Consider the following 26,265-nt stretch of genomic DNA (forward strand, 5'->3'; position numbering starts at 1 on the left):
AACTAGTCTCGAAGCGTGTCGTTATTTCAGCGCTGTGTGTAGCACATGGCTACAACCCTTTCATTCCTGGAATCATCCTTGTGAACCTCCTTTGAACTCTGTCCAATGCCAGCACATCTTTTCTTAAGATAAGGAGCCCAAAACTGTTCACAATACTCAAGGTGAGGCCTCACCAGTGCCTTATACAGTCTCAGCATTACATCCTACTCTTGTGTTCTGCACAAGGACTCCCAAGTCCCTTTGCATCTCTGATTTTTGGGCTTTCTCCCTGATCAGAAAATAGTCTGCACATTTATTTCTACTACCAAAATGCATGACCATGTATTTTCCAACACTGTATTTCATTTACCATTCTCTTACTCATTCTCATAATTTGTCTATGTCCATGTGCAGCCTACCTGCCCCTCCACCAATCTTCAAATTATCTGCATACATGGCAACAAAGCCATCTATTCCATCAACAGAAGCGGTCCCAACACCGACCCCTGTGGAACATCACTAGTCACTGGCAGCCAACCAGGAAAGGATACTTATACTCACATTCACTGCCTCCCACCAATCAGCCAATGCTCTAACCATGCCAGTAACTTTCCTACATAACTTGGTTAGCAGTCTAATGTGTGGCATCTTATCGAAACATAGAACATCCACTGCATCCCCCTTATTTAACCTACATGTAATCTCCTCAAAGAATTCCAACAGGTTCATCAGGCAGGATTTTCCCTGAAGGAAACCATGCTGACTTTGTCCCATCTTGTCCTGTGTCACCAAACCTCATCCTTAACAACTGACTGCAACATTTTTCCTGCCACTGAGGTCAGGCTAACTGGTCTATATGTTCCTTTCTGTTGCCTTTCTCCTTTCTGAAAGAGTGGAGTGTCATTTGCTGTTAGTACACATAACATTGCTGATAGTGTACATACCCCTACGGGTCCATCTCCTAATTTGACCAGTGTCTCCATATTGCCAGTGGTTTGCACATCACTGACAGTTTACAAACTTTCACTACCATGACTTTTACTTGTCAATGCCTCATCTTTACACCTGATCACTTTCTATGAAGAGTTAAGTTTGTACAAACGTACTTTGATGGAACCTCAGATTGGTTTATTTCACAGAATCTGTTTCTAATCAAGGTTACTCACCTCCAGATCTGAAATATTTTCCACCTCTTTCACTCTGCTCTTTGTCAGTGAAATTTGATTTGTTTTAGAAACTTTGATTCATCTACATTAATCTTTGTTCAAGGCTTTCACTACTTCATGAGCTCTAATTTATCCAGTTTTTCCCCTTCTACATTAAACCTCTTAACTCTCATCTAAAGATCAATCTATTACTCAACCTATCAGGCTAGAACCTTAATCTTTGTCTATAAATCACTGAATAGGCTTGCCTTGCCTCAACTGCCTAACTCTGCAAGTTTGTTTGGTTCCTCCTGACCTCTGTACCTCTCTGCCCCAGTCTTGAACTTACCTGTCATCCCTAATACCAATGGCAAAAGGCATTCTGCTCCAATTATTTCTCTTTTCATTCAAAAGTCACGAGGAAATTTTTCTATTGACGCACTTTTCTCTTCCATTTCTTCCTCTTTCAACACAGTACAGATTGCCAATTGTAATCATGCATCCATCTTGAGATGTTTTATAATAAATTATTGTTGTGGAAAACTTTTAAGAGATGTCATTTGAGCACTTCTGCTTGGGAAAAAATTTGAGTTTACAGATTCCTCGAATTTCAAATAGTTGTTCAAATAGTTTACTCAGATCTACAGCAAATAAGCATATCAAGCTAAATGAAAGAACTTACTGTAGATCAAAGTGTGGATGAATTCTCAGTTCTTTGCTCAAGCACAATCATTCATTATTACTTTGCTGCAGCAGAAAGTTTTCACTGCAAAAAGTGGGTCACTTAACATTGAATCCTTTAGCAATGCACTTCTTGCACTGACACAGGCATAATTGCAGTAAACACATTTAAAAGAATTCATTAAAGCCCAGTTTGTATTTTCTTTTAAAATCACAAGCTATTTGCAAGTGCAACGCAACGGACAAAAGATTCTGACTGCTCTCCAACAATAAAGTTCATGACAGAGGTTATGAGAAAACTCTGCTGGGACAATACCTGTACTGTATTTTTAATGGAGGCTGCACCTCTTATTTTTCTTCTGCTTTACACTTTGTGACAGTTTCATATGTAAAAAAAGAATGAAATGAACAGATGGCAACCCGTGTTTAAGGGTCATCACTGATCTGAGATGCATAGTGTCCATCAAACAACTAGAAATTCATCCCACTTCACTTCAGAATGTCAGATTCTGACATAATTTTTACCTCTTCTGATTTAAAAAGAAAGAACTGTACAGGACAGACACTGACCCTTCAGTCCAAGAGCCGACTTGAGCTAATCTCCTTTACCTGCGCTTTGCCCATATCCATCTGAATCTTTCATTAAAGAACCTGTCTTTAAATTTGACAGGCCAAATATTTAGAGAGAAATGCGATAGCATTACAGTTGAACAAGTAAAATTATTGAGGTGGCTTGTCCAGTGTGAAATAGAACATTTTGAACAAAAATATAAAGAAACAAATGATCAAAAACTTATTTGGGATGGAAAGGGCTTCAGGAAAAATTAGAAAGTGATTGGTAGTCAGTGTGCTTCGAAAATTCCACTACAGGTTTTGATGTCGAACAATAAAAAAAGTCATGACACTAGCACGTTACCAAAGTGTTCAGCCAAACCAGAGATTCACTTTGTGACAGAATTGATTGCTTTATGGCCCAGTTTATGAATGATACAAAGATGGGTAGAGGGCCAGGTAGAGCTAAGGAAGAAGAGTCTGCAAAGGACTTAGTCCTGTTGGGAGAATGAACAAAGAAATGGTAGATGGAATACAGCATAGGAATGTGTATGGTCATGAACTTTGGTAGGAGCAATGAAGACGTAGACTATTTTCTAAATGGGTAGATAAGTTCAAATATCGGACATGCAGAGCAACTCGGGAGTCTTAGTGAAGGAGCTTAACAAAGGTTAACTTACAGGTAGAGTCGGTAGTAAGGAAGGCAAATGCAATGTTGAATGCATATTCATTCTGAGAAAATTAGCATAAAAAGGCAAGGATGTAATGCTGAGGCTTTATAAGCCGCAGAACACACCACACTTGGAGTATTGTAAGTAGTTTTGGGCCAGCGCATCTAGAATAGGATGTGCTAGCACTGGAGAGGGTCAGGAGATGATTTACAAGGATAATCCCAGGGATAAAAGGAGTTAATGCACGAGGAGCATTTGCTAGCTCAAGGGAGTTCACTCACTGGAGTTCAGAAGGATGAGGGGAGGATCTCATTGAAACCTACCAAATACTGGAAGGCCTGGATAGTGTGGAGTGGAGACAGTATTTTTCCAGAAGTGGGAATATAAGACCAGGATAAAAGTACTTCTCTTTAGAACAGAGATAAGGAGGAATTTCTTTAGTCAGAGGATACTGAATTTGTGGTGGACAAGCCATTGGGGCTATTTAAAGCAGAGGTTGAGAGAGAATAAATCATCAACCATGGTCAAATGCTGGAGAAGAATTAATGGCCTAAATCTGCTTCTATGTCCTAATTGATCCATACAAGGGAGATTCTCACCTGCACCAACCAATGATTCAAATACCACCATCAGTGTACCAGAAGGGCAAAAGTAAAGGAAGGTTTGAAGAAGTCACCACCTCAGACACTAAATGCACTCCAGCGCATCAGGCAAACCAGTCTTCCTGCCACTGAATCTATCAACACTTCTCACTGCCTCAGGAAAGCAGCCAACATAATCAAAGGCTCCTCTTACCAAGGTTGTTTGCTCTTAACCCCTCTCCCATTGGGCAGAAGATACAAAATCTTGAAGTCTCGTACCACCAGACTCAAGGACAGCTTCTACCCTGTCGTTTCAAATTCATGAATGGCCTTCTGATGTGCTAAAAGTTGAAACCTTGATATCCCAGTCTACCTCATCATGACCCTTGCATTTTATTTGCTGAGCAGCAACTGCATTTTCTCTGCAGCTAAAAAGTTATACTGTGTTTCTTTTCACTACCTACACATACTGATCTATGGCATAACCTGAATAGAAGGCATCCAAAACAAAAACTTCTCTTTATTTCTCGGTACAAGTGCCAATGATAAATCAACAGCAATACTGATTAGATTAAATCATCTGGGGATATTATATTTCAAAAATCTGCCACACAGGTACAGGGAACTCTTGATTACAAAGAAAAGTGCAATCTTATTACAATATAAGAGTGTCTCATCAAACTGCAAATTAAACACTGTCTGAAGTACCTGTGGACTGGCTGTCATGAACAGCAAGTGGCGGAGAAATACAATTTTAGGTAAACAACAGCAGGATCATCAATTATCAATGAAATAGCGACCACCTTTGCAGAGAGCTCACTCACACCTGGATGATGCTGGTGGCATTGTGAAAATCAGAGTTTTTTTTGATATCTCTAGTGCCTTAAATACAATCCAGACACCTTCTAAGTGAGAAGGATGGGTGTAGACAAATCCACTACCTTCTGGATTACTGACGATCTGACAGATATACCCATATGTACGGCTGGGTAGTTCTCTGGCTGAGATGGCAGAGAGTGGCACTGGAGCGCCAAAACAGACTGTCCTGTCTGTTTCTGTTCACACTGTACACCTCCAACTTTCGGTACAAATCTGAGTCTTGTCACTTGCAGAAGTTCTCTGACGACTCTGCGGTGGTTGGTATATCAAAGATGGGCAGGAGTTGGAGTACAGAGGAATGGCGGACAAGTTTGTGGAGTGGTGCGGGAGGAATCACCTGCTCCTGAACGTGGCCAAAACCAGGAAGATGGTGTTGGATTTTAGGAGGGAGAGGACTGTGATGAGTCCAGCATACATTCTGGGAGAAGAAGTTGTGGTGGTGGAGGAGTACAAATACTTGGGTGTTCACCTCGACAACGGACTTGACTAGAAAAACAACATCCAGGCTATTTAAAACAAGGGATGAGCAGATTCTATTTTCTAAGGCAGCTGAGATCCTTTTATGTGTGCATCAGGATGTTAGAGTCCTTTTACCAGTCCGTTGTAGCGAGTGCAGTCTTCTTGCTGCTTTATGATGGGGGAGCAGCATTTGTGCTGATGATGCAAAAAGACTAAATAAACTCATCAAAAAGGCTGGATCTGTCCTTGGCTACAGCCCGGACTCTTGAGTTAGTGGTGGAGAGGAGGTTACTAAACAAGTTGTTATCCATTATGGACAATCAGGTATTTTTACACTGCTCTTTGGTAGAATCCCAAAGCACACCAACAATGTGACTGTCACAGCTAAGATCTTGAACACACGTTCCAAGATTTTTTTTGCTCCTGAAGCTGATAATCTTGAACTTTAACAGAGGGTGGTCCGGTCACCATATGAACCTCACTCACTCAGATCTAAGCAGCACTGATACTGAAAAGCAATAAAGCCGGTGTATTGTTAACAGTGATTCCAGGCACATTGTACCGTGCAGAGCATTCTGACATGCTGCATCACTGTCTGGTATGGAGGGGCTACTGCACAGGACCAAAAGAAGCTGCAGAAGGTTGTAAATCTAGTTGGCTCCATCTAGGGCACTAGCCTACAAAGTACCCAGGACATCTTTAGGCTGCGGTGTCTCAGAAAGGCAGTGTCCATTATTAAGGACCTCCAGCACCCAGGGCATGCCCTTTTCTCACTGTTACCATCAGGTAGGAGGTACCCTGAAGGCACACAATCAGCAATTCAGGAACAGCTTCTTCCCCTCTGCCATCCGATTCCTCAATGGACATTGAACCCTTGGACACTACCTCACTTTAAAAAAAAATATACAGTATTTCTTTTTTTTGCATTTTTAAAAATCTATTGAATATATGTATACTGTAATTGATTGATTGATTGATTTATTTATTATTTTATTTTTTTCTTCTGTATGACGTATTGCATTGAACTGCTGCTGCTAAGTTAACAAATTTCACGACACATGCCGGTGATAATAAACCTGATTCTGATTGCTGGACAGGTGCTCAACTCTACTTATTGACTACAGGAGTTAGAAGCCGGAGGTCCATTTGGCAGTGCTCATTAGGGAAAATAGATGTAGAGGGCATCAATAGCTTTAAATTCCTCGGTGATGACATGTCAGGATATCTGTCCTGGGACCAGAACATCATGGTATAGAAACACCATTGCCCAGGTATGGAAAAGACTACAGAAAGCGTTCTCCTCACTACTACCACTGGGTAGACAGTACGAAGCCCTAGGTCCCACACTGCCAGGTTCAGGAAAAGTTATTACCCTATAACCATCAGGCTCCTAAACCAGTATGGATAACTTCAGACACACTATTCTGAACTGATTATACAAAGTGCAGACACTCTCAGAACACCTTACAACTCATGCTCTCATTTTTTTTTTTAACTTGCAGTTTGTCTTCGTTTGCACATTGGTCATTTGTCAGTCTTTGCTCACATATAGGATTTCCCCCTAAATTCTATTGTACTGTTTTCATGTAAGTGCCTGCAAGAAAATGAATCTCAGGGTAGTATACAGTAACATTGATAATAAATTTACTCTGATGTGAGGATAGCTGTAAACAGGCACCTATTACACAAACTCTACATCTGTCCAAAGCGGTAAGTGATGTAATCAGGGCACCGCATTGCACTAGTAGTGCAAGTTGCACTTTGATCAAGACAGGAAATGCTGGAAGCACTTTGCAGATGAAACAGGATCTGTAGGCAAAGAAACAAGGAGTGACATTACATCTCAAGGTTCCTTCAAGAGAACTACAGAAGTGAGAAAACAGAAAAATGGGGGAATTGTAGACCGAATAAAGGGTGCAAACTAGTTTATTGCTGGTTTTAATTTATTTTACTTTTTTTTAGAGGTACAAAATGGAACGGGCCCTTTCACCCCACTGAGCCTTGCTGCCTAGCAACCCCCTATTTAACACTGGCCGAATCAAAGTGCAATTTACAATGACCAGTTAAACTTCTAACCAGTAGGTCTTTGGATTGTGGGAGGAAAGCAGAGCATCCAGAGGAAACTCACACTTTCATGAGAAGAATGTACAAAGTTCTCACAGAAAATGCTGGAACTGAACTCTGACACCCTGAGCTGTAATAGGGTCTAAACACTACGTTACCGTGACACCCCATAGCAGCGTTGCGGTTACTGTAACTGACAATTCCATTCACCTTAAATGATTGCATTTTCCACAAACACTAGGTTTACTAGGTATATTGGTATTCATAGCAAAAGGATTTGAGTACAGGAGCAGGGAGGTTCTACTGCAGTTGTACAAGGCCTTGGTGAGACCGCATCTAGAATATTGTGTGCAGTTTTGGTCCCCTAATCTGAGGAAAGACATTCTTGCCATAGAGGGAGTACAGAGAAGCTTCACCAGATTGATTCCTGGGATGGCAGGACTTTCATATGAAGAAAGACTGGATCGACCAGGCTTATACTCACTGGAATTCAGAAGATTGAGGGGGGATCTTATTGAAACGTATAAAATTCTAAAGGGATTGGACAGGCTAGATGCAGGAAGATTGTTTCCGATGTTGGGGAAGTCCAGAATGAGGGGTCACAGTTTAAGGATAAAGGGGAAGCCTTTTAGGACCGAGATGAGGAAAAACTTCTTCACACAGAGAGTGGTGAATCTGTGGAATTCTCTGCCACAGGAAACAGTTGAGGCTGGTTCATTGGCTATATTTAAGAGGGAGTTAGATATGGCCCTTGTGGCTAAAGGGATCAGGGGGTATGGAGAGAAAGCAGGTACAGGGTTCTGAGTTGGATGATCAGCCATGATCATACTGAATGGCGGTGCAGGCTCGAAGGGCCGAATGGCCTACTCCTGCACCTTTTTTCTATGTTTCTATGTTTCTACCAAATGTACTCTCGCACAATGCAATTACTCAGGATAAGGTTTACTTTCCACTAAACTATAATGAAATTACGTACACTTCTCTTCTATGTCTTCAAAACTGTTTTTTTACTCTTTTCATTTATCCAACCTCTTTACCCCATGCATTCCCAACTAGTATCTTGCTATTTCATACCATGAACTAGAATGACATCCCTCATCTTTGGCAAGACAGGCCATATGACTCATTAAATAACATAACATTTCCAGTTTAAAGGAAAAAATGATATGATACATGATTCTAAAACAAAGCAGTGAACAGCAGTTTTGTTTTAACGTGGCAAATGAGAACTTTTGGTGATGATTGTGTTACGACCATTAGCTGCCAGATTAATATACATCTCATTTGTTTAAGCCAGCTAAAGTTAGTTGATTGACAACCCAAACATAATGTAATAAAAACTTTCTTTCAAAATAATACCATTTACTGCACAGTGTTATTTTACAGTAGGATGAAATAAATAAGACACAATGAAATTCCCAAAATATAGTTGTTTCAGGGTGCATTAATTTCAAGAAAATCGATGACTTATCCAAAAACGACACACAGATTGAGTTATATCAGTCTATTGTGGAGACCAAATTTCAAAATATCTGGGCAGTCATGATTGTTAGTAGGATGGAATGAAAGATTTTTTTCCCCCCACATAAAGACAGTAGTAGTTGTTAAAACTTATGAGTGCTGATGCAAACAAAAATAGTGAAATTTTGCTACAGGTTTCAAAAGTTTACTTTACGGGACTTCCGGTAAGATGGCGATTGCTTAGCTGCTCTGAACTTTTGTTCCGTTACTGTCGCTATCTTTGCACTAAATGTCTCCATTTTTTAAACCTTAGTTAGGAACTTTTTCGGTATCTCTTACTTGCCTGTGAACGCATCTAACTTACAATGTCTAGCAAGAGTTCTAAATCCGGGAGAAAGGAAATTCCAGCTCTCTCAGACGAGACTCTGGCTGCGCTCGGACAGCTCCGAGACGAAATTTTAAAAGAATTCAAAACCGCTTTCAAACAGCTGGAAGACAAACTGGATCGGATCAACGATAAAGTGGACAAACATGCTGAACACTTATCTTGCATCGATTCGACTTCTGAAGATTTAGAAAGTCGTGTTCGATACTTGGAGACTCTCTGTTCCAGCTTAGAGGAAAAATGTAACAAACTCCTTTCCAAAATGGTGGATCTCAAAAATCTCAGAATTCTTGGATTGCCAGAGGCGACCGAACATGGATCAACCGTGAAATTTTTCGCCGAGTTTCTCTGTGAGATATTCGGGAAAGATTTGCTTCCGAACCCGCCCGAGCTCGAACGGGCACACAGGGTTTACGTTCCCCCTGGAATTCTGGGCTCCCGCCTGTGACCAGTAATCTTGTGCTTCCATCATTACCAGGTAAAACACAGTCTGATTGTGGAGGCACGTCGCAGAGGTTCTTTTATTTTCCAGGATACAAGCATTCGCTTTGTGGAAGATTTTGCACCCCAGACCTTAAAGATGCGCGCTGTTTAAAGGCGTAATGAAAGTGCTTTTCGATCGTGGTTTTAAACCCTCTCTTCGCAATCCTGCTGATCTACGAATCAAGCTTAATACTGGAAAATACAAGTGGTTTAGATCAGTGAAGGAAGCTGAAGCATTTGTGGCAAGTCTTCCGGCTATCCAGTCATCTTCGGAACCCAATCAGACCTCCTAAAATGGTGGATAAGTACTTCTCGTAGTAAAATTACTTTTTCTGGACTCAGACTTTACTTGAAGCACTCAGACATTATTTATTGAAACTCTAAGGGCTGTTGACAATCTCTCCCTGGATTTGGTGTGTCTTTTTTAAATAGACATTCTGTGCTTAATGTTTCCCTATGGACGTTTAAATAGTACTTGTGTAATCTATTTTATTCTTGTATAACTTTATCTACAGAGTTCTACAACTGACTCTAACTTGTTTTGGAGGTTTGAAGTCTTTAGTGAAGGCCTCCCTGTTTCTTGGTTCACAGTTTAACTGCTGATTTAATTTTCCTTTTCTTAATATTTATTTATTTTATTTTTTTTCTTTTCCTCACCCCTTTTTTCCTAATCTCTGAATTTTTTTCTCTCCTCTCTGTAAATGGTTGATAAATACTCTTCTTGAATTTATAATTTTCCCTTTCCTCTCCTTTTTTAAAAACTTTTTTTCCCCCTTTCTCTTACTTTATTCTTCTTTAATTTTTTGCGGGTAGGTTAGTTTTGGTTTTCTTCCGATTTTCTCTGTATTAAGTTTTATATTTCTGCAGAAGGTGTTCTAATCTGTAGTTATGTTTTCTAGTGCATAAACTAGTTACTATTTGCTATAGTAGTTATACGGAACTGCTGTTAATGACACAGTTCTGGAAGTTGTATTTGGGATAATTTTTTTGGTAGAGCTAGCTACTTGTTTTGGTAGCCGTCTAGTTTTGGGTTGTGCGGATGGGGTGGATTTTCCAGTTCCAACATCACTCACTGTATTTATAGTTTTTCTTTATTGCTCAGGACATGTATATGTTTCGATTTTATGAATCTATGTTTACATCTCTGCTCCCAGACTGCTATTGTACTGCTTGACCTCTTATATGCCTGCTGCCTAGTAAGCATTAGTAATTGATAATGGCTAGTGCACTTAAATTCGTGAGCTGGAATGTAAAGGGATTGAATCACCCTGTTAAAAGGAGGAAGGTATTCTCACATATCAAACAACTCAAAGCTGACATTGCTTTCCTTCAAGAAACTCATATTCGTTGTTTTGATAACTCCCGGCTTCTGTCAAAGTGGGCGGGTCAGCATTTTCATTCATCCTTTGCCGCTAAAGCTAGGGGAGTCTCCATTCTTATTAACTCAAATATTCCTTTTGAACTCCATAATAAAATATCTGATACAAATGGCCGTTTTATTATTGTTTCTGGTAAACTATATAACACTAAAGCTGCACTAGCAAACCTGTATGCCCCCAACTTTGATGATGTTAACTTTTTTGAACGGTTTTTTTCCTCGCTACCAGACTTAAACTCATACTCTCTTATACTGGGTGGTGACTTCAACTGTTGGTTGGATCCTAATCTGGATCGATCGTCCTCTGTTACCAGATCACCTACTAAATCTGCCTTAGCTATCCAATCGTTTCTCTCTAATTTTGGTATCTCTGATATATGGCGTTTCCTTCATCCTACGGAGAGAGACTATTCTTTTTTCTCACATGTTCACCATACCTTCACTAGAATTGACTATTTCTTACTCGATAACCAACTTATTCCATTTGCCCACTCTTGTGACTATCAGAGTATACTGATTTCTGACCATGCCCCAATTACTCTCTCTCTGAACTTTCCTGGTCTCCCTCAGAGGAATAAACACTGGCGGTTTGATTCAACTTTATTATCGGATGATGATTTTGTAGAATTTATTAAGGATCAGATAACCTTTTACTTTTACACTAATACATCACCTGAAGTGCCATCCCAGACTGTCTGGGATGCCATGAAAGCATATCTGAGGGGTCAAATAATCTCTTACACAGCAAATCTCAACAGAAGATCCTGTGCAGATTGATTAGACCTTATTGACCAGATTAAAGAATTGGATCAAATATATGCTCAAACTAAGAACCCTGAATTATACAAGAAGCGCGTTGAACTCCAAACTAAATTTAACCTTCTGTCCACTCAACCTGTTGAACGCCAACTTCTCGAAAGCAAGAGTCACTTTTACATTCATGGGGATAAGTCTGGTAAATTCCTAGCCAATCAGCTGAGGCGTTCCAAAGCCAAACAACATATTACAAAGATCCGGAAGGAGAACAGAGACTTTACATCGGATCATTTAGAAATTAATGACACATTTAAAAATTTTTATTCTTGGCTTTATTCCTCTGAATCTCTGAATGACAATATCTCTGTTGATCAATTTTTACAGAATCTGAATATCCCCTCACTTTCATCTGATTTTAAAGCCAAACTCAATGCGCCTATATCATCAGAAGAAATTCCTTTTGCAATTTCTGCACTGTCCTCAGGGAAATCTCCTGGACCTGATGGGTTCCCTGTAGAATTTTATAAATCATTCTCTTCACTTCTCTCTCCTCAGTTACTTTCAGTATTATCTGACTCGTTTAATTACGGCAAATTGCCACCCTCTTTCAATGAGGCATCTATTATTCCTATTAAAAAAGGGCAAAGACCCAACAGAGTGTTCCTCGTATAGGCCGATCTCTCTGCTCAATGCTGATGTAAAGATCTTAGCTAAAGTTTTGGCTCATAGATTAGAAACCGTTATTCCCTCCATTATCTCTGATGACCAAACAGGCTTTATTAAAAACCGTCTCCCTTTTTTTAACATTCGGCGTTTATTTAATATCTTGTACTCACCTCCAACTGAGATTCCTGAATGTGTTATTTCCCTCGATGCGGAGAAAGCATTTGATCGTATAGAGTGGAACTACCTTTTTGCAGTCTTAGAAAAATTTGACCTCGGCCAAAGTTTCATCTCTTGGATCCAATTGCTGTACCTGTGTCCTACTGCTTCTGTTTTAACTAATTTTCAGAAATCCCAAGTATTTAATCTCAAACGTGGCACCCGTCAGGGATGCCCCTTTCTCTTTGATTTGGCTATAGAACCTCTGGCGATAGCATTTCGAAACTGTCCTGAATTGACCGGGATTTGGAGAGGGGGTGTTGAGCATAAAGTTTCTCTCTATGCTGATGACTTATTACTCTTTCTCTCAAATCCGTCTACATCCTTACCTCTAATGTTTTCACTTCTTGACCAATTTAGCCAGATCTCTGGCTATAAACTTAATTTACATAAGAGTGAACTTTTCCCAATTAATAAAGAAGCACAAGAACTAACATTTCGTGATCTCCCTTTTAAAGTAGTCCATAACCAATTTACTTATCTTGGAATTACAGTCACAAGGAAGTTTAAAGACCTCTTTCGTGAAAACTTTGCCAATCTTTCATATGCTATAAAACAGAGTCTGGTACAATGGTCACCTCTATCTATGTCTTTGGTAGGTCGTATTAACGTTGTTAAAATGTATGTTCTCCCCAAATTTTTATACTTATTTCAATCTATCCCAATTTTTATTCCTAAATCTTTCTTTGATTCCTTAGACTCTATTATTTTGTCATATCTGTGGCAGAATAAGCGCTCTAGAATTAATAAAATCCACCTCCAAAAATCTAAAAAAGAGGGTGGCATGGCTTTACCTAACTTTCGTTTATATTATTGGGCAGCTAATATACGCTGTGCTACCTTTTGGTCTTTCTTCCACGGCCAACCCGAGTGCCCTAACTGGGTGGCAATGGAGTTGAGCTTCACTAAAGAATTATCTATCTCTGCACTTCTTGGCTCTGCACTCCCTAGTAGTCTACCCAGATCAATAGCCAATCCTCTTGTTAGACACACTTTGCGTATATGGGCCCAGTTCAGGAAATGCTACGGTTTCCAGGGGTTCTCCGTTTCCAGCCCTGTCGCACATAATCACCTTTTTTTTTACCTACTACGTACGATTCAGCATTCCATGTTTGGTATAGGAAGGGCATTAGACATTTTGAAGATCTTTTCATTGATAATCGCTTCGCTTCTTTTCAGCAGCTCTCTGTTAAGTTCAATCTGCCTAACACTCATTTTTTCAGATATCTCCAAGTCTGACATTTTATTGCTCCCTTAATTCCTAACTTTCCTGAAATGCCTGCAAAAAATGTTATGGACCTATTTCTTTCCATTAATCCACTAAGTAAAGGTTTAATATCAATTATCCGAGATAAACTAGCAGTCTTACGACGGGCCCCTGTGGATAAAATTAAAATGGCCTGGGAGCAGGATTTAAATATCTCCTTATCCGATGAGAGCTGGGACTCAGTTCTTAAATCGGTTAACTCAACCTCTCTTTGTGCTCGCCATTGTCTCTTACAGTTTAAGATTGGTCATAGAGCCTATATGTCTAAATCTAAACTATCTCGATTCTACCCTGGCATTAGTCCGCTCTGTGATAAATGCAAGAGGGGCGTGGCCTCTCTCATCCACATGTACTGGTTCTGTCCTAGCTTGGAGAAATTCTGGAAAGATGTCTTCACTACGTTATCGTGTATTCTGAATCTGCACCTAGAACCAAACCCCTTAATTGCTCTGCTCGGTTTTTGGGGCGAGACAGATCTATGTCTGGATCCGACCAAATGCCGAATATTATCCTTTGCCTCTCTCCTGGCTAGACGCTTGAACCTCCTTAGATGGAGAGATGTTGCCCCGCCCACTCATGCGCAATGGCTTAACGACATTATGGCCTGCTTGGACCTCGAAAAAATTCATTATTCAGTTCTTAATTCGGATCTAAAGTTCCATAAGGTCTGGGGACCTTTTATCGAGTACTTTCATAACCTTCCTCTTGACTAGGGTTTTTTTTTCTTCTTCTTTTCGGTCCCTTGCTTTTAGCTCCCTTTTTTTTTCTGGTAGTAGGCATTATTATCCTCTGTTGCTAAGTGTATTCACAGTCTGGGAGTTTGACTGTCCTGACTTATACTCTCTATATTGTGGTGTGGTTGGTCTGGAGTTGTTGTTTTTTCTTGTGTTGTGGGGCTTGGGGAGGATACTAAGCTTACCTGTCTTTAATTTAGGTGCTTTTTTTGTTAAATTCTCTTCCTTTGTAGCATATTTTTATTGTATGCTTAATTTTGCACTGTATTAATGTTCCTCATTGGGATTTGGGGTTTTTAATTTGTAAAATGTTTTGAAAAACTAATAAAAAATTTTTTAAAAAAAGTTTACTTTACGCAACTTCGCTTTTACGAAAGACCTACATTAGTACCTGTTTTCGCTGAAAGAAATCCAAAGAGGATTTTCACTTTAATGAAAAAAGGCGAAAAGTAAAAATAGCGTTCAGCGTTTGTTTTGCAGCGAGCCGTTATAGAGGCAGCGCGCACCCCGAGCTGCGAGAGTGGCGCCTCCGCCAAGCTCCTTCCCCGGGAACTACACTCACCATCAAGCCGCCATCTCTTTGAACTGTGTCTGTGAGCATCTGTACTTTATCTCGATTTATTTTGTGCATCCGTTAGCAACATGTGTCCTAAGGTACCAGAAAAGCCTAAGAGAGCTCGTGATGAAAGTGTTGCGAAAGTGGAATTTAAAGGTAGTCATGGGTGGTTTGATCGGTTTCTGAGGCGAGGGCAGCTTCACAGTTTAACGTTTACTGGAGAGAGTGCTTCAGCTGATACTGAAGCTGCCCAAAAAGTTCCCAGAAGAACTAAAGAAAATAATTACAGAAGGTGGTTATTCATATAAGCAAGTGTTTAACTGTGACAAAACTGCAATTTACCGATTCTGGTAAGTGAAACTACACTGTACATACATTATTTCTACTTTATATAGGCTGTGTATTTATCATATCATTCCTGCTTTTACTACATGTTAGTGTTATTTTAGGTTTTATGTGCTATTTGGTATGATTTGGTAGGTTATTTTTTGGGTCTGGAATGCTCAAAAAATTTTCCCACATAAATTAATGGTAATTGCTTCTTCGCTTTATGACATTTCCGCTTACAAATGGTTTCATAGGAACGTTCTACTTTTGGATAGCAGGGGAAACCTGGGTACTTGAATTGGTTTTGCTGTAAGATTGGAGGATATTAAAATTATATTAAAAAAATAAATAGATAGATAGATAGAAATTCAGTAAACATTTAAGGCTAGACATCTCTTCACCATGGCAGAATCAATTAATGATTTTATGTTTAATCATAATGCTAAATTTAACAGACAAAATATATTGATCAAATATTTTGAGTCAGAATAAATGTAATCCAATTTAGTTGGAATGAATGGTACAAATGTTTCTTATTGACTTTGAACACCACAGGGAAGACCTACATTTACTACCGATCCCTAACTGCCCTTCAGAAGGTCAAGGTGAATTACCTTCCAAACCACAGCAGTGTACTCCTGTCTTTTGCACAAAACCGAGCAGGAACAGACTGATTGTACAATTAAAATCTGTCACATACTTACCTTTAAAAATTTGCACCAAGCCGAAAATGATGATGATAATCAATGCCAGCAACTTCGCTGCAGCAAAGATGTCTTGCACTCTTGTAGCTGCCTTTACACTGTAGCAGTTCACTGCAGTCAGAAACACTGAAAAAGAAAATCAATGTGTTTAAATTGCATGTTTTGCATTTTCCTTAAATATCCTACATATCTGACTTTCTTAAAAGAAAAAGGATAAATATTTGTAACTACTACCAACGTTCACATTTGAAAGCTCGGATAGCTCATATCATACTTCTTGAAGCAGGGCCTAAAATATTGGCACTTCATAATGTTTATTCAACTGAACGATCACAGCTGGTGTGGTGGGACTTATCAAAATGGGTCAGGAACTTGAGAGATAAATTTACAGTCCAATAAATAATTTCTGGCATTGCTGCATAAATGATATTCCTCATGTTCGAACATTCAAAGCTTTCTGTCATACTACTTAGTCAAGATAAAATTTTGATTCTAGTTTTAATAAAAAGAACCTTGTGGAAGAAGTCATTCTTAAGTAATCATAAACAGTTAAAAAAAAATAAAGTACTTCACAAGACCCAATAGAACTTTCTAAATGAATTGTTTCAATTCAAGTGAACTGATTAAACTGGGATAAAATTACACTTCTGTTAGAAATCCTTGTTTCAAGCAACAAGATAGATACAAGAACAAAAGAGGCTTACTAGCATGGCTCAAATGGGCCTCCCATTCATTGTTCTGTTTTATACTTTATGTTCAATACTGATAAGAGGGCTAAGCTTCAGAAAGACTATACTGTATCATTAAGATAAGCTTTCGTTCATTCAAGAGGAATGTACAATTTATCCAAGATGGAAGAACTAAACTTAGTTTCAGTAGCCAACATCTTTGCTGTCTTTGTGAAATCAAGTTAGAAAATGGTGAATAACTGAACCACAGGGTATAAGAGTATTCAAAGTTCCTATGCCCTGATGTTAAAACCTTACCTTGTGTTAAGACTTTCAAATACCTAACCACCTAAATAAGTTGACCCACCAAAAGAGTTTAAAATTTATCACACTGTCACCATTAGTGCTGCAACACGTCCTCTAAAGAACCAAGTTATAACACTGACTTCTATTAAAAATAGATACAAACAGCTATTAAATAAAATATGACAAATCAAATATTACTGTATAAATTCTAAATAGGCAATTTATAATATGGTTTAGCATTAGTGGTGGACCAATCAATTCATAGAGAGAGAGTGCTTCGCACAGGTCAGGGAGAAAAGTTTGAAAAAGGAGCGTTTCCCAGGGCTCGACACATTAGCGACAGGCCAGTCGATTCGAAGAGAGAGAGCTTCGCACCAGTCGAGGAGAAGAGTTTTAAAAGAGGAGCATTTCGCGGGGCTCAGTGCATTAGAATAGTGGGTATGACTACAAGGCCAATTTTCTATTCTGGGTGTCGGATGTGAGATGTCCAGGAGACTTCCGGCCTCCCTGATGGCCATATCTGCATCAGGTGCATCGAGCTGCAGCTCCTTAGAGACCCGAGTTAGGGAACTGGATATTTAGCTCAACGACCTTTGGCTTGTTAGGGAGATTGAAGTGGTGATAGACAGCAGCTACAAGCAGGTAGTCACGCCAGGGCCACAGGAGACAGATAAGTGGGTGACTAAACACATTGATGAAGGTAGAGCAGTAGATGTAGTGTATATGGATTTCAACAAGGCATTTGATAAGGCTCCCTATGCAAGGCTCCTTCAGAAAGTAAGGAGGCATGGGATCCAAGGAGACCTTGCTTTGTGGATCTAGAACTGGCTTGCCCACAGAAGCCAAAGGGTGGTTGTAGACGGGTCATATTCTGCATGGAGGTTGCTGACCAGTGGTGTTCCACAGGAATCTGTTCTGGGATCCCTCCTCTTTGTGATTTTTATAAACGACCTGCATGGAGAAGTGGGTTAGTAAGTTTGCTGATGACACATAGGTTGGGGGTGTTGTGGATAGTCTGGAGGGTTGTCAGAGGTTACAGCGGAACATCGATAGGATGCAGAACTGGGCTGAGAAGTGGCAGATGGAGTTCAACCCAGATAAGTGTGAAGTGGTCCAATTTGCAGACAGAATAAAATACAAATGGTAACACTCTTGGCAGAGTGGAGCATCTGAGAGATTTTGGGGTCTGAGTAGATAGGACACTCAAAGCTGCTGCTCAAGTTGACAGTGTTGTTAAGAAGGTGTGCGGTGTGTTGGCCTTCATCAACCGTGGGATTGAGTTCAAGAGCCATGAGGTAATGTTACAGCTACATAAGACCATGGCCAGACCGCACTTGGGAGTACTGTGTTCAGTTCTGATCACCTCACTACAGGAAGGATGTGGATACAATAGAGAGTGCAGAGGAGATTTACAAGGATGTTGCCCTGATTGGAGGGCGTATCTTATGAGAATAGGTTGGGTGTACTTGGCTTTTTCTCCTCTGAGCGACATAGGATGAGAGGGGACCTGATAGAGGTGTATAAGGTGATGAGGGTCATTGATCATGTGGATAGTCAAAGGCTTTCTCCCAGGGCTGAAATGGCTATGAGGGGCATAGTTTTAAGGTGCTTGGAAATAGGTAAAGAGGAGATGTCAGGGGTAAGTTTTTCACATGGAGAATGGTGAGTGCGTGGAATGCACTGCTGGCAGCGGCGGTGGAAACAGATACAATAGGGTTTTTTAAGAGCCTCTTAGATAGGACATGGAGCTTAGAAAAAAAAAGGTTATGCACTAGGGAAATTCTAGGCAGTCTCTAGAGAAGGTTACAGGGTCGACACAACTTTGTGGGCCAAAGGGCCTGTAACGTGCTGTAAATTTCTATGTTCTATGTACATTTGTTCCACTAGTAAGATCCTTTTCTTCTCCACTTTAATCAGAAGACTGCATGTAGACGGTCTTATTATATAGTTAATCTCTATTAAGTTACAGTAGTTCACAGCAGATAAAAGGAACTATATATGAAGTGAATGCCAATTAACCAGTTTAGCAGGTTAGCTGCAGAGTGAGATTTAGTACTGAGTATATGGATTGCATGATAAAATGCTCTAGGAATATGCATTCTGGAGAGTCAAACCAACGTACAAGTTAAAATTGCACCACTAACATGCTGTCTTCAAACTCTGAGATGTCAACAGCCTGCTATACGTAATATAAATACCAAACTTAATTCTCAAAACTTTGCTATTGTGGTTCAAATTTGTATTATTTTTCAGTAATTTTAATCCGTTGTAGCTGAAACATTAATCATTGGCATGAAAAGAGTGATAGAGAAGGGCAACAACACATGATTCTTTGCCTTAAGCATAAAGTGTGTGGAATATGATGGGCAAACCAATTAAAAGAAGGATCTTACTGTCCTATCTTACAACATAATTCAAAAGGCTGTCAAAGCAAATGTAAATTGCATGCTTAAACAGCTGCTTGTAAACTAATATCAACTTCAGCTCCACCCACTGCAGAATGAACGAATGCAACACAAGACATGGTTGCATCAGACAAACCTGTTTCAACTGCATTGACTAATAGCCAATTTTGCCAACTTGATTCACATTATATCTAGTCAAGTCGCTTTTATTGTCATTTCAACCATAACTACTGGCACAGAACACAGTAAAAATTAAGCAACATTCTTCCAGGACGATGGTGCTACATGAAACAACACAAAGCTACATTAGACTTCAGACCTACATGGGACTACATAAAGTGCACAAAACAGATCAATAATTAATAAACAAGACAATAGGCATAGTAAAGGGCAAATTACAATATAATAATAAATAATGTTTTTGCAGGAATTGAGAAAGAAATGAGCAAAAATTGCTGAGATAGGGAGAAGGAGGGAGGGAGGGGGAGGAGGAGTGTGTGTGTGTGTGTGTGTGTGTGTGTGTGTGTGTGTGTGTGTGTGTGTGTGTGTGTGTGTGTGTGTGTGTGTGTATGTGTATGTGTGTGGTGTCTCTGGGAATTGAGGGGTCTAATGGCTTGGGGTAAGAAACTGTTACAGAGTCCGATGTAACCAACAAAACAACAAATTATCTGCACGGTTACTCTATTTAGGTTTGGATTGTGAAAATATTTAGGTCATTATTAAGAAGTACTTCATACAATTAGTAGTAACTATAATTTTCTGTTCCTTTGTTTTTAAACAAACGTTTTGTGCTTAAATTCACTGTTAATTACTAAAGTGAGGCCAATGCACTTGTCGACGGCAAGGAATACAAATAGGCTGAAACGCAAAATAGAACTTTGGAAGCAGAATCAGAATCAGGTTTAATATCACCAGCATACGTCATGAAAATTGTTAACTTTATGGCCGCAGTGCAATGAAACACGATAGATAAATAAATAGAGAGAGGAAACTGAACTGAAGCTGTATCCCTTTTGGTCTAGTGTCCACATCAGATGAAATGACTTGTCGTACCTAAACCCGGCTTTCCACCATTGATTTATTTAGAGAAAGAGCAGAGTAACCAATTAAATGACTAACCCATACATTGTTTGAACGTGGGAGGAAACAGAAGCACCCGCAGGAAGCCCACGCGGTCATGGGGAGAACGTACAAACTGCAGGACACAGTTCCTCAACTGCACATCCAGAACCCTGTTTAAATGATTGCTGCAGCCTTTACCACTCTTTTTGTGAGTGCCAGACCTCTTCTGATGTCTGGGTGATTTTTTTTAATTTCCACATCTGCCTCCTATGGTTTTTTAACCAAAATCTAATTCTACGCCTACTGATTTTTATGAACCATCAGCTAAGGGAAACAAATCTATCCTTACTACTTGATCTAGGCTGCACAAAATTTCATACACTCTATTACACCCATGTAACCTCCTCCGTTTCATTGAAAACAACCGACTTTGCCAGAACTCCACAGTTCTGGCAACATCCTCGTAAATTTCTGCTGCTCTCTCTACAAGCACATTCATACCTTACCTGTAATATAGCAATCAGAACAGTAGATAATAATAAAGCTGTGATCTAACTAAAGCTGTGAACAGCAAAACATGACTGGTGTTACATTCCACATTACAGCTAATAACAGAAAATATCCATGTGTCTTAATCAGATAATCAATTTATCCTACCACCTTTCCCCTCTGTTCCTCCACAACTCTCAATATTTTCCTGTTCATTGAAATTCCTTTGCCATGTTGCATCTCCCCAAGTGCACAACCACAAACTCTATTGCTTTAACTCCATTAGCCACTCTTCTGCCCAATTAACGTCTACATCCTTTTGAAGTCTAATGCTTTCCACTTTCCACCCAACCACAAAGCCAATTTTAAAACATGTGCAAACTTCTTTACATTCATTCTACAGTTAGTCCAAATTGACAACAAAAAGCAAGGAATTGTGTACAAAACTTATGTGACCCTAATGATAACAGCCCTGCAGTGAGAAAATCACTCGCAAATACTTCCTCCACTACCTGCCGCAGAATCAAATTTGGATCCAATTTGCCACTCTCCCTTGGATCCCGTGCACCAATATTTTTCAGCTTAGCCTGGCATATGTAATAATTCACTTTTAGCATTACATGATAGAATAGTTTCAGTTAAAGGCAAATTGTACTTTGGTATTATTTTTGTAGCAATTTTTAATAATTAAGCATGAGTGACTTAAATTTTTTCTATAGCAATACTTAAAATAGCAACTGTGTTTTAAACAAAAACTGTGATCACCTTTACGTCTTATTTTAAATTCTGAAAAAAAAGAGATGAAATGGGATTTATTTTATTATCTAAAGCACATACATATTGTTATTTTGCTATGGTGCCTTAAGATCATGTAGACGGAATTCAGATGACTAATCCAATGTCCACAGATTCAAAATAATTATTTAAATCATTCAAACTCTGCTCATTTAAGCTTTTGATCCTTTAAAAAAAAATTTAAAGGCAGCGTGGTAACATGCCCCTTTGGGCCTAATTACATCCATATTATATCAACCTTTTAATCTGTGCGTCTTTGGAATGCAGGACGAACGTACAAACTCCTTACAGACAGTGGGTGGGATGAACTGAATCTGGGACACTGGTACTGTAATTGTGGTTAGCCTGACGCTATGCTATCATACCATTCTTAATTGTTTCTTAAAACTACCGTTACCGGCAATTCATCAAAATAATGGAGGTCTCCTCTATCTCTGTTTATGGAACAAGAAAAATAAAGGCAATTTCAGGTGAAAATTGGAATAAAAATTACTTTTTTCCCTGAATAAGTTAGTTTGATAACATTGTACTATATCTTTAGTAAGCTGATCACGTAAAGTCAGAATGTTAAAGAGAAAATCTGCAGATGCTGGGAATTAAAGTAATGCATACAAAATGCTGGAGGAACTCAGCAGGCCAGGCAGCATCGATCGAAAAGAGTAAACAGCTGATGCTTCAGGCTGAGACCCTTCATCAGAAGTTTTGGCCCGAAACATTGACTGTTTACTCTTTTCCATAGATACTGCCTGGCTTGCTGAGTTCCTCCAGCATCTTGCGTGGAAAGCTAGAACACTTATTCTTTTTACAAACTTGATTTAATGAGAAATGCACTTTCATGACATTATAGTGATCAGTACTACTTCTGTTAATTTTTGATGCACAAGATCCTGTCTCCAGAATATCTGTGGTGTACTGCCCATTTTTGGTCCCTGAACACACACCATCTGTGACAACAGAATTTCAACTTCCAATAAAGTATGTGGAACCTCTAGCTCAGACGTAATCAGCATGCAAGTATCGTAGTATACACAAAACTCAGATTTTCAAATTGCCTTCAGAGCTTGCAACTTTATCAAATTACCTAGATAGCCCCAGTTTTTGCAAGACATAGTGAAACAATTATGGCCTGTAAACAAGACAAATTAACATGAACATTAATATTGCCTTTTCCACATCCAAGTTCTCAGAAATAATGGAATAATCCACCATTTAAACCATTCAAATCACTGGATAACAATAATCAAACAGTACTTTCCTGCAGCACATTTTATATGTTGGTCTCCGATACACACACTGAATTTTCTTGAAGTAATACTTTGAAAATTTATATACAGTGCTTCCCTCAGCAACACTGAATTCCAATTTTGCACTCTATATTGCACTGGGTGAAAGGTTAATAATAAGAACTTACCAAAAGAGACCCCACACCCAAATTGAGGAGGAAAGGAGTAAACTATCAAAAGCCTGCAGAAAACCACATGGACGTGAATAATCAGCAAACAATGGCACTCATTGTTTTTCATTCACTGTTAATACTCTCTTAACATACATGACAAGCTTGCATTTAGCCACATGCGAAGACTACTGGCATCCACGAGTTGTCTTCTCCCTCTTTTACAGCCATTCCCTCAGGGCCGAGGATGATTTGGAACATAATCCGAGTGTCTAGCCCGGTGACTTCAAAGAGCACCATGAGACACTGAGCTTGTACAGGCAAGTGAATCAAATCCATTTCTGGCAGAATAAATCTTCAACTGCAAAAAAATTCACATAGGACTGAGCAACGAGCAGCAGAGCACCAAGATGTAACAATTCATTGACACCAGGCAGCACATGGAAGTGTGGAAGGTGCAGGAGAATTTCTGCAAAAATATTTGCTGAGAGTCTAGGTTTCATGTGGTAGAAGTACTTGGACTGTTTACAAACATGTTATTATCTGGTACTCTTTACCAATAATGCACTAAACATTTGAAATACTAACATCACTAACTCTAACTTTGTGGCAAGCTGTCATCTGGAACCACTGAATAGATGGTGCATTAGTAAACAGCATAAACAAAATGTGATTAAATTAATTTTGGAACATATGCTGAACTGACTTGATAACTTTTCAGGAGCTATCAGCTCCACGAAACAGGGAGACAGAACCAAGCATGCTCAACAATTAAATAGATGTCAGATCACATTATATACAAGACGTAAATTGCAATGTTCCTTTGAGATCAAGATATTGAAAAGAAACAATCTCTCCATACCAAGTTCAAGGACACACAACAGAAGCATCTCTAACTTCTGGGCTGCTTTGATTAAACTTTTATTATAACTATTTCAGCTAAAGCAACAAGATGGAACACAAATTTTTAATTCAGGTTTCCTGAAGAAAGTACTGCATATAAAATTTCAAAGTAATATTTCTAGAAGGTAGTGCAAGTGTATGAGACCAACACATTGTGTATTGTAAAATGCAGGAAAATTTCACAGCACTTCTATTGACGAGGAGCTCTTTGGATAGCAGCTTCACAGTAGAATTCCGATAATGCTTTTTTTTGAAAAGTATCAGAAAATAAATAGCCTGAATAAACACTAGTAGAATTTACAGCTTCCACTCAAGAATATTTAAAAAACTGACTTTATGTTTTTACCATACAAGTTTCTTTTCAAGTTTAGTCAAGGTGAAATTCACTCTTACACTCAGCCCGACAGTGGAGTAGAGAATTTCTGCTCGATCTCAAATTGATATTTGGGCAAGCTTCCAGTGCATTCCCTGTTACTGAGCTCTATTGTCCCGGTACAGAGCAAAGGCACGTCAAAACAGATATTTTGACCATCACATTTCCTCTTCCACTCAAATTACCTGTTATGATCGACCCCATTTAAAGCCTCTATTTAAAAAACAAAATCCCTGAATGCAAAGGTTATCTATGTACCGAAGCCACCCCTTGATAACTTTAACAATGTTTTTGGATACTGTCAAAATCCCGTATAGTGCCCACCTGTCCTAGAGGACGTTGACTGGACAGATACTGTCACTGAATTCCCACTACCCAGGAAAGGCAGCGTGTAACAAAGGAAATGCTTCTTTCATCTAGTGACATACTGATTTTAAGCTGAATTTCGCCAAGAAAGTGTGGGGGTGGGGACTATTTTGGCTTTTGTTCACTCAACAGCAAGCTGTTGCATCAGCAAGTTCGAAGAATGTTTGACAGCCGCCGCGTCCAATAGGCTATAAAACCGCGAACGCAGGGAAAGCGGACTAAATTGTACAATAAAACAGGAAGGTATCACTCGCACGTGGGTCGGCTGTCGCCGCGCCACTCGCCCCGGAACAGCGTCGCAAAATAAAAGAGGCCAGAAATCAAACTGAATTCAGTTTATAGAATAAAGTTTTAAAAAAATCTGTTCCAAAAACATCTTAAATAACCCTTCAATTATACCTTATTTGCTTCAATACTTCGACACTCAGGAGCAAATCTGCTTTGATTAAAAAAAAACCCAGTTAGAAGAAGGTTCAGTGCCGCACTGGCTCGAGGTGAAGCTACATCCTGTGCTGATCCATACTTACAGATACAGAGACAAGCCACCAGTTTGGCTCCATCTTCGGGCACGGCGCAATTGGGGAAGGCGGGTTTGATGATGTAGGTAGCAAAGACCAGCGCCACGATGTACTGTGAGCTGGGCCGAATGATGAGCAATTCGATCCAGAGTTTGAGGAAAGCCATGAGAGAGCCGTACACCTCCAAGATGTACGCGTAGTCCCCTCCCGACTTCATGATGGTGGTGCCCAGCTCTGCGTAGCACAGCGCTCCGATGGTGGAGAAAACGCCACACATGGACCAGACAATGAGCGAGAAACCAACCGAGCCGGCCTCTCGCACAACACCAGTGGGTGTGATGAAGATACCTGAGCCGATAATGGTTCCCACAATAATAGCGACCCCGTTCCTTAGGGTAATGGTTCTCTTTAAGACGACACCGGTTGATTCGGTGGGTGCTGTTTGCGGGCTATCCTGGTCCCAGCCGGGGGACGCGCCCGGTTCCCCGTTCGCATTTGCTGCTAACATTTCCTCTTCCACCAGACCGGAGTCTCCCCCTGTCTCTCGGACTGACCCCGAGCTTCTCTTCTTTAAATCAGACATGAGGTCTTGAATTCAGTCTCAGCCTCTCGTTGGTGGCGATGGTTTAGTCTGAAAGGTGCCGCTGTCGCCCCTCCGGACCCTCTGAAAATGGACACGACGTGCTTACTTTTCACTCTTAAACGCCAAATTTCCCTCAAGTTAAATCGCCATGGGATCACTGAATCATTCTTCTAAGCGTTGTCCTCCCAGCCATTCATACTCGTTACGTACGGATTCCGGTATGATGCAATACTGGGCGGATCAATTGGCGTTTCGCCGGGAGCCGCTCTCTTGTCGTTTGCTGTTCTTCTGTGGTTTCCTCAAATCTAACTTGTCTTTTTTGTCAGTATATTTGAGTCAAAAGAGTAAAACACTGAGAGAACAGTATAAATTTCAAGCTATTTAATTCAGTTATTCTCTTGGAATATTTGGTAGCTGAAGGTAACCTGAAGAATTATACCCGTGATAAAATGAGTTTATC

General features: G+C 39.8%; 1 protein-coding gene across 1 annotated transcript in view; it reads right to left on the reverse strand.

Moving 5' to 3' along the window:
* Positions 1–26,037, reverse strand: part of slc7a5 (solute carrier family 7 member 5) — a 59,257-nt gene extending 33,220 nt beyond the window's left edge. The window contains exons 1-2 of the mRNA XM_073070174.1: positions 25,232–26,037; positions 15,945–16,070 (exon numbers count right to left, since the gene is read on the reverse strand). Coding sequence (XP_072926275.1) covers positions 15,945–16,070; positions 25,232–25,805 — 700 coding nt within the window. The 5' untranslated portion in view covers positions 25,806–26,037. The remainder of the gene's footprint in view (positions 1–15,944; positions 16,071–25,231) is intronic.
* Positions 26,038–26,265: the final 228 nt, after the last annotated feature.

Source organism: Hemitrygon akajei, chromosome 17 (assembly GCF_048418815.1).
Source record: "Hemitrygon akajei chromosome 17, sHemAka1.3, whole genome shotgun sequence".
Lineage (NCBI taxonomy): Eukaryota > Metazoa > Chordata > Chondrichthyes > Myliobatiformes > Dasyatidae > Hemitrygon > Hemitrygon akajei.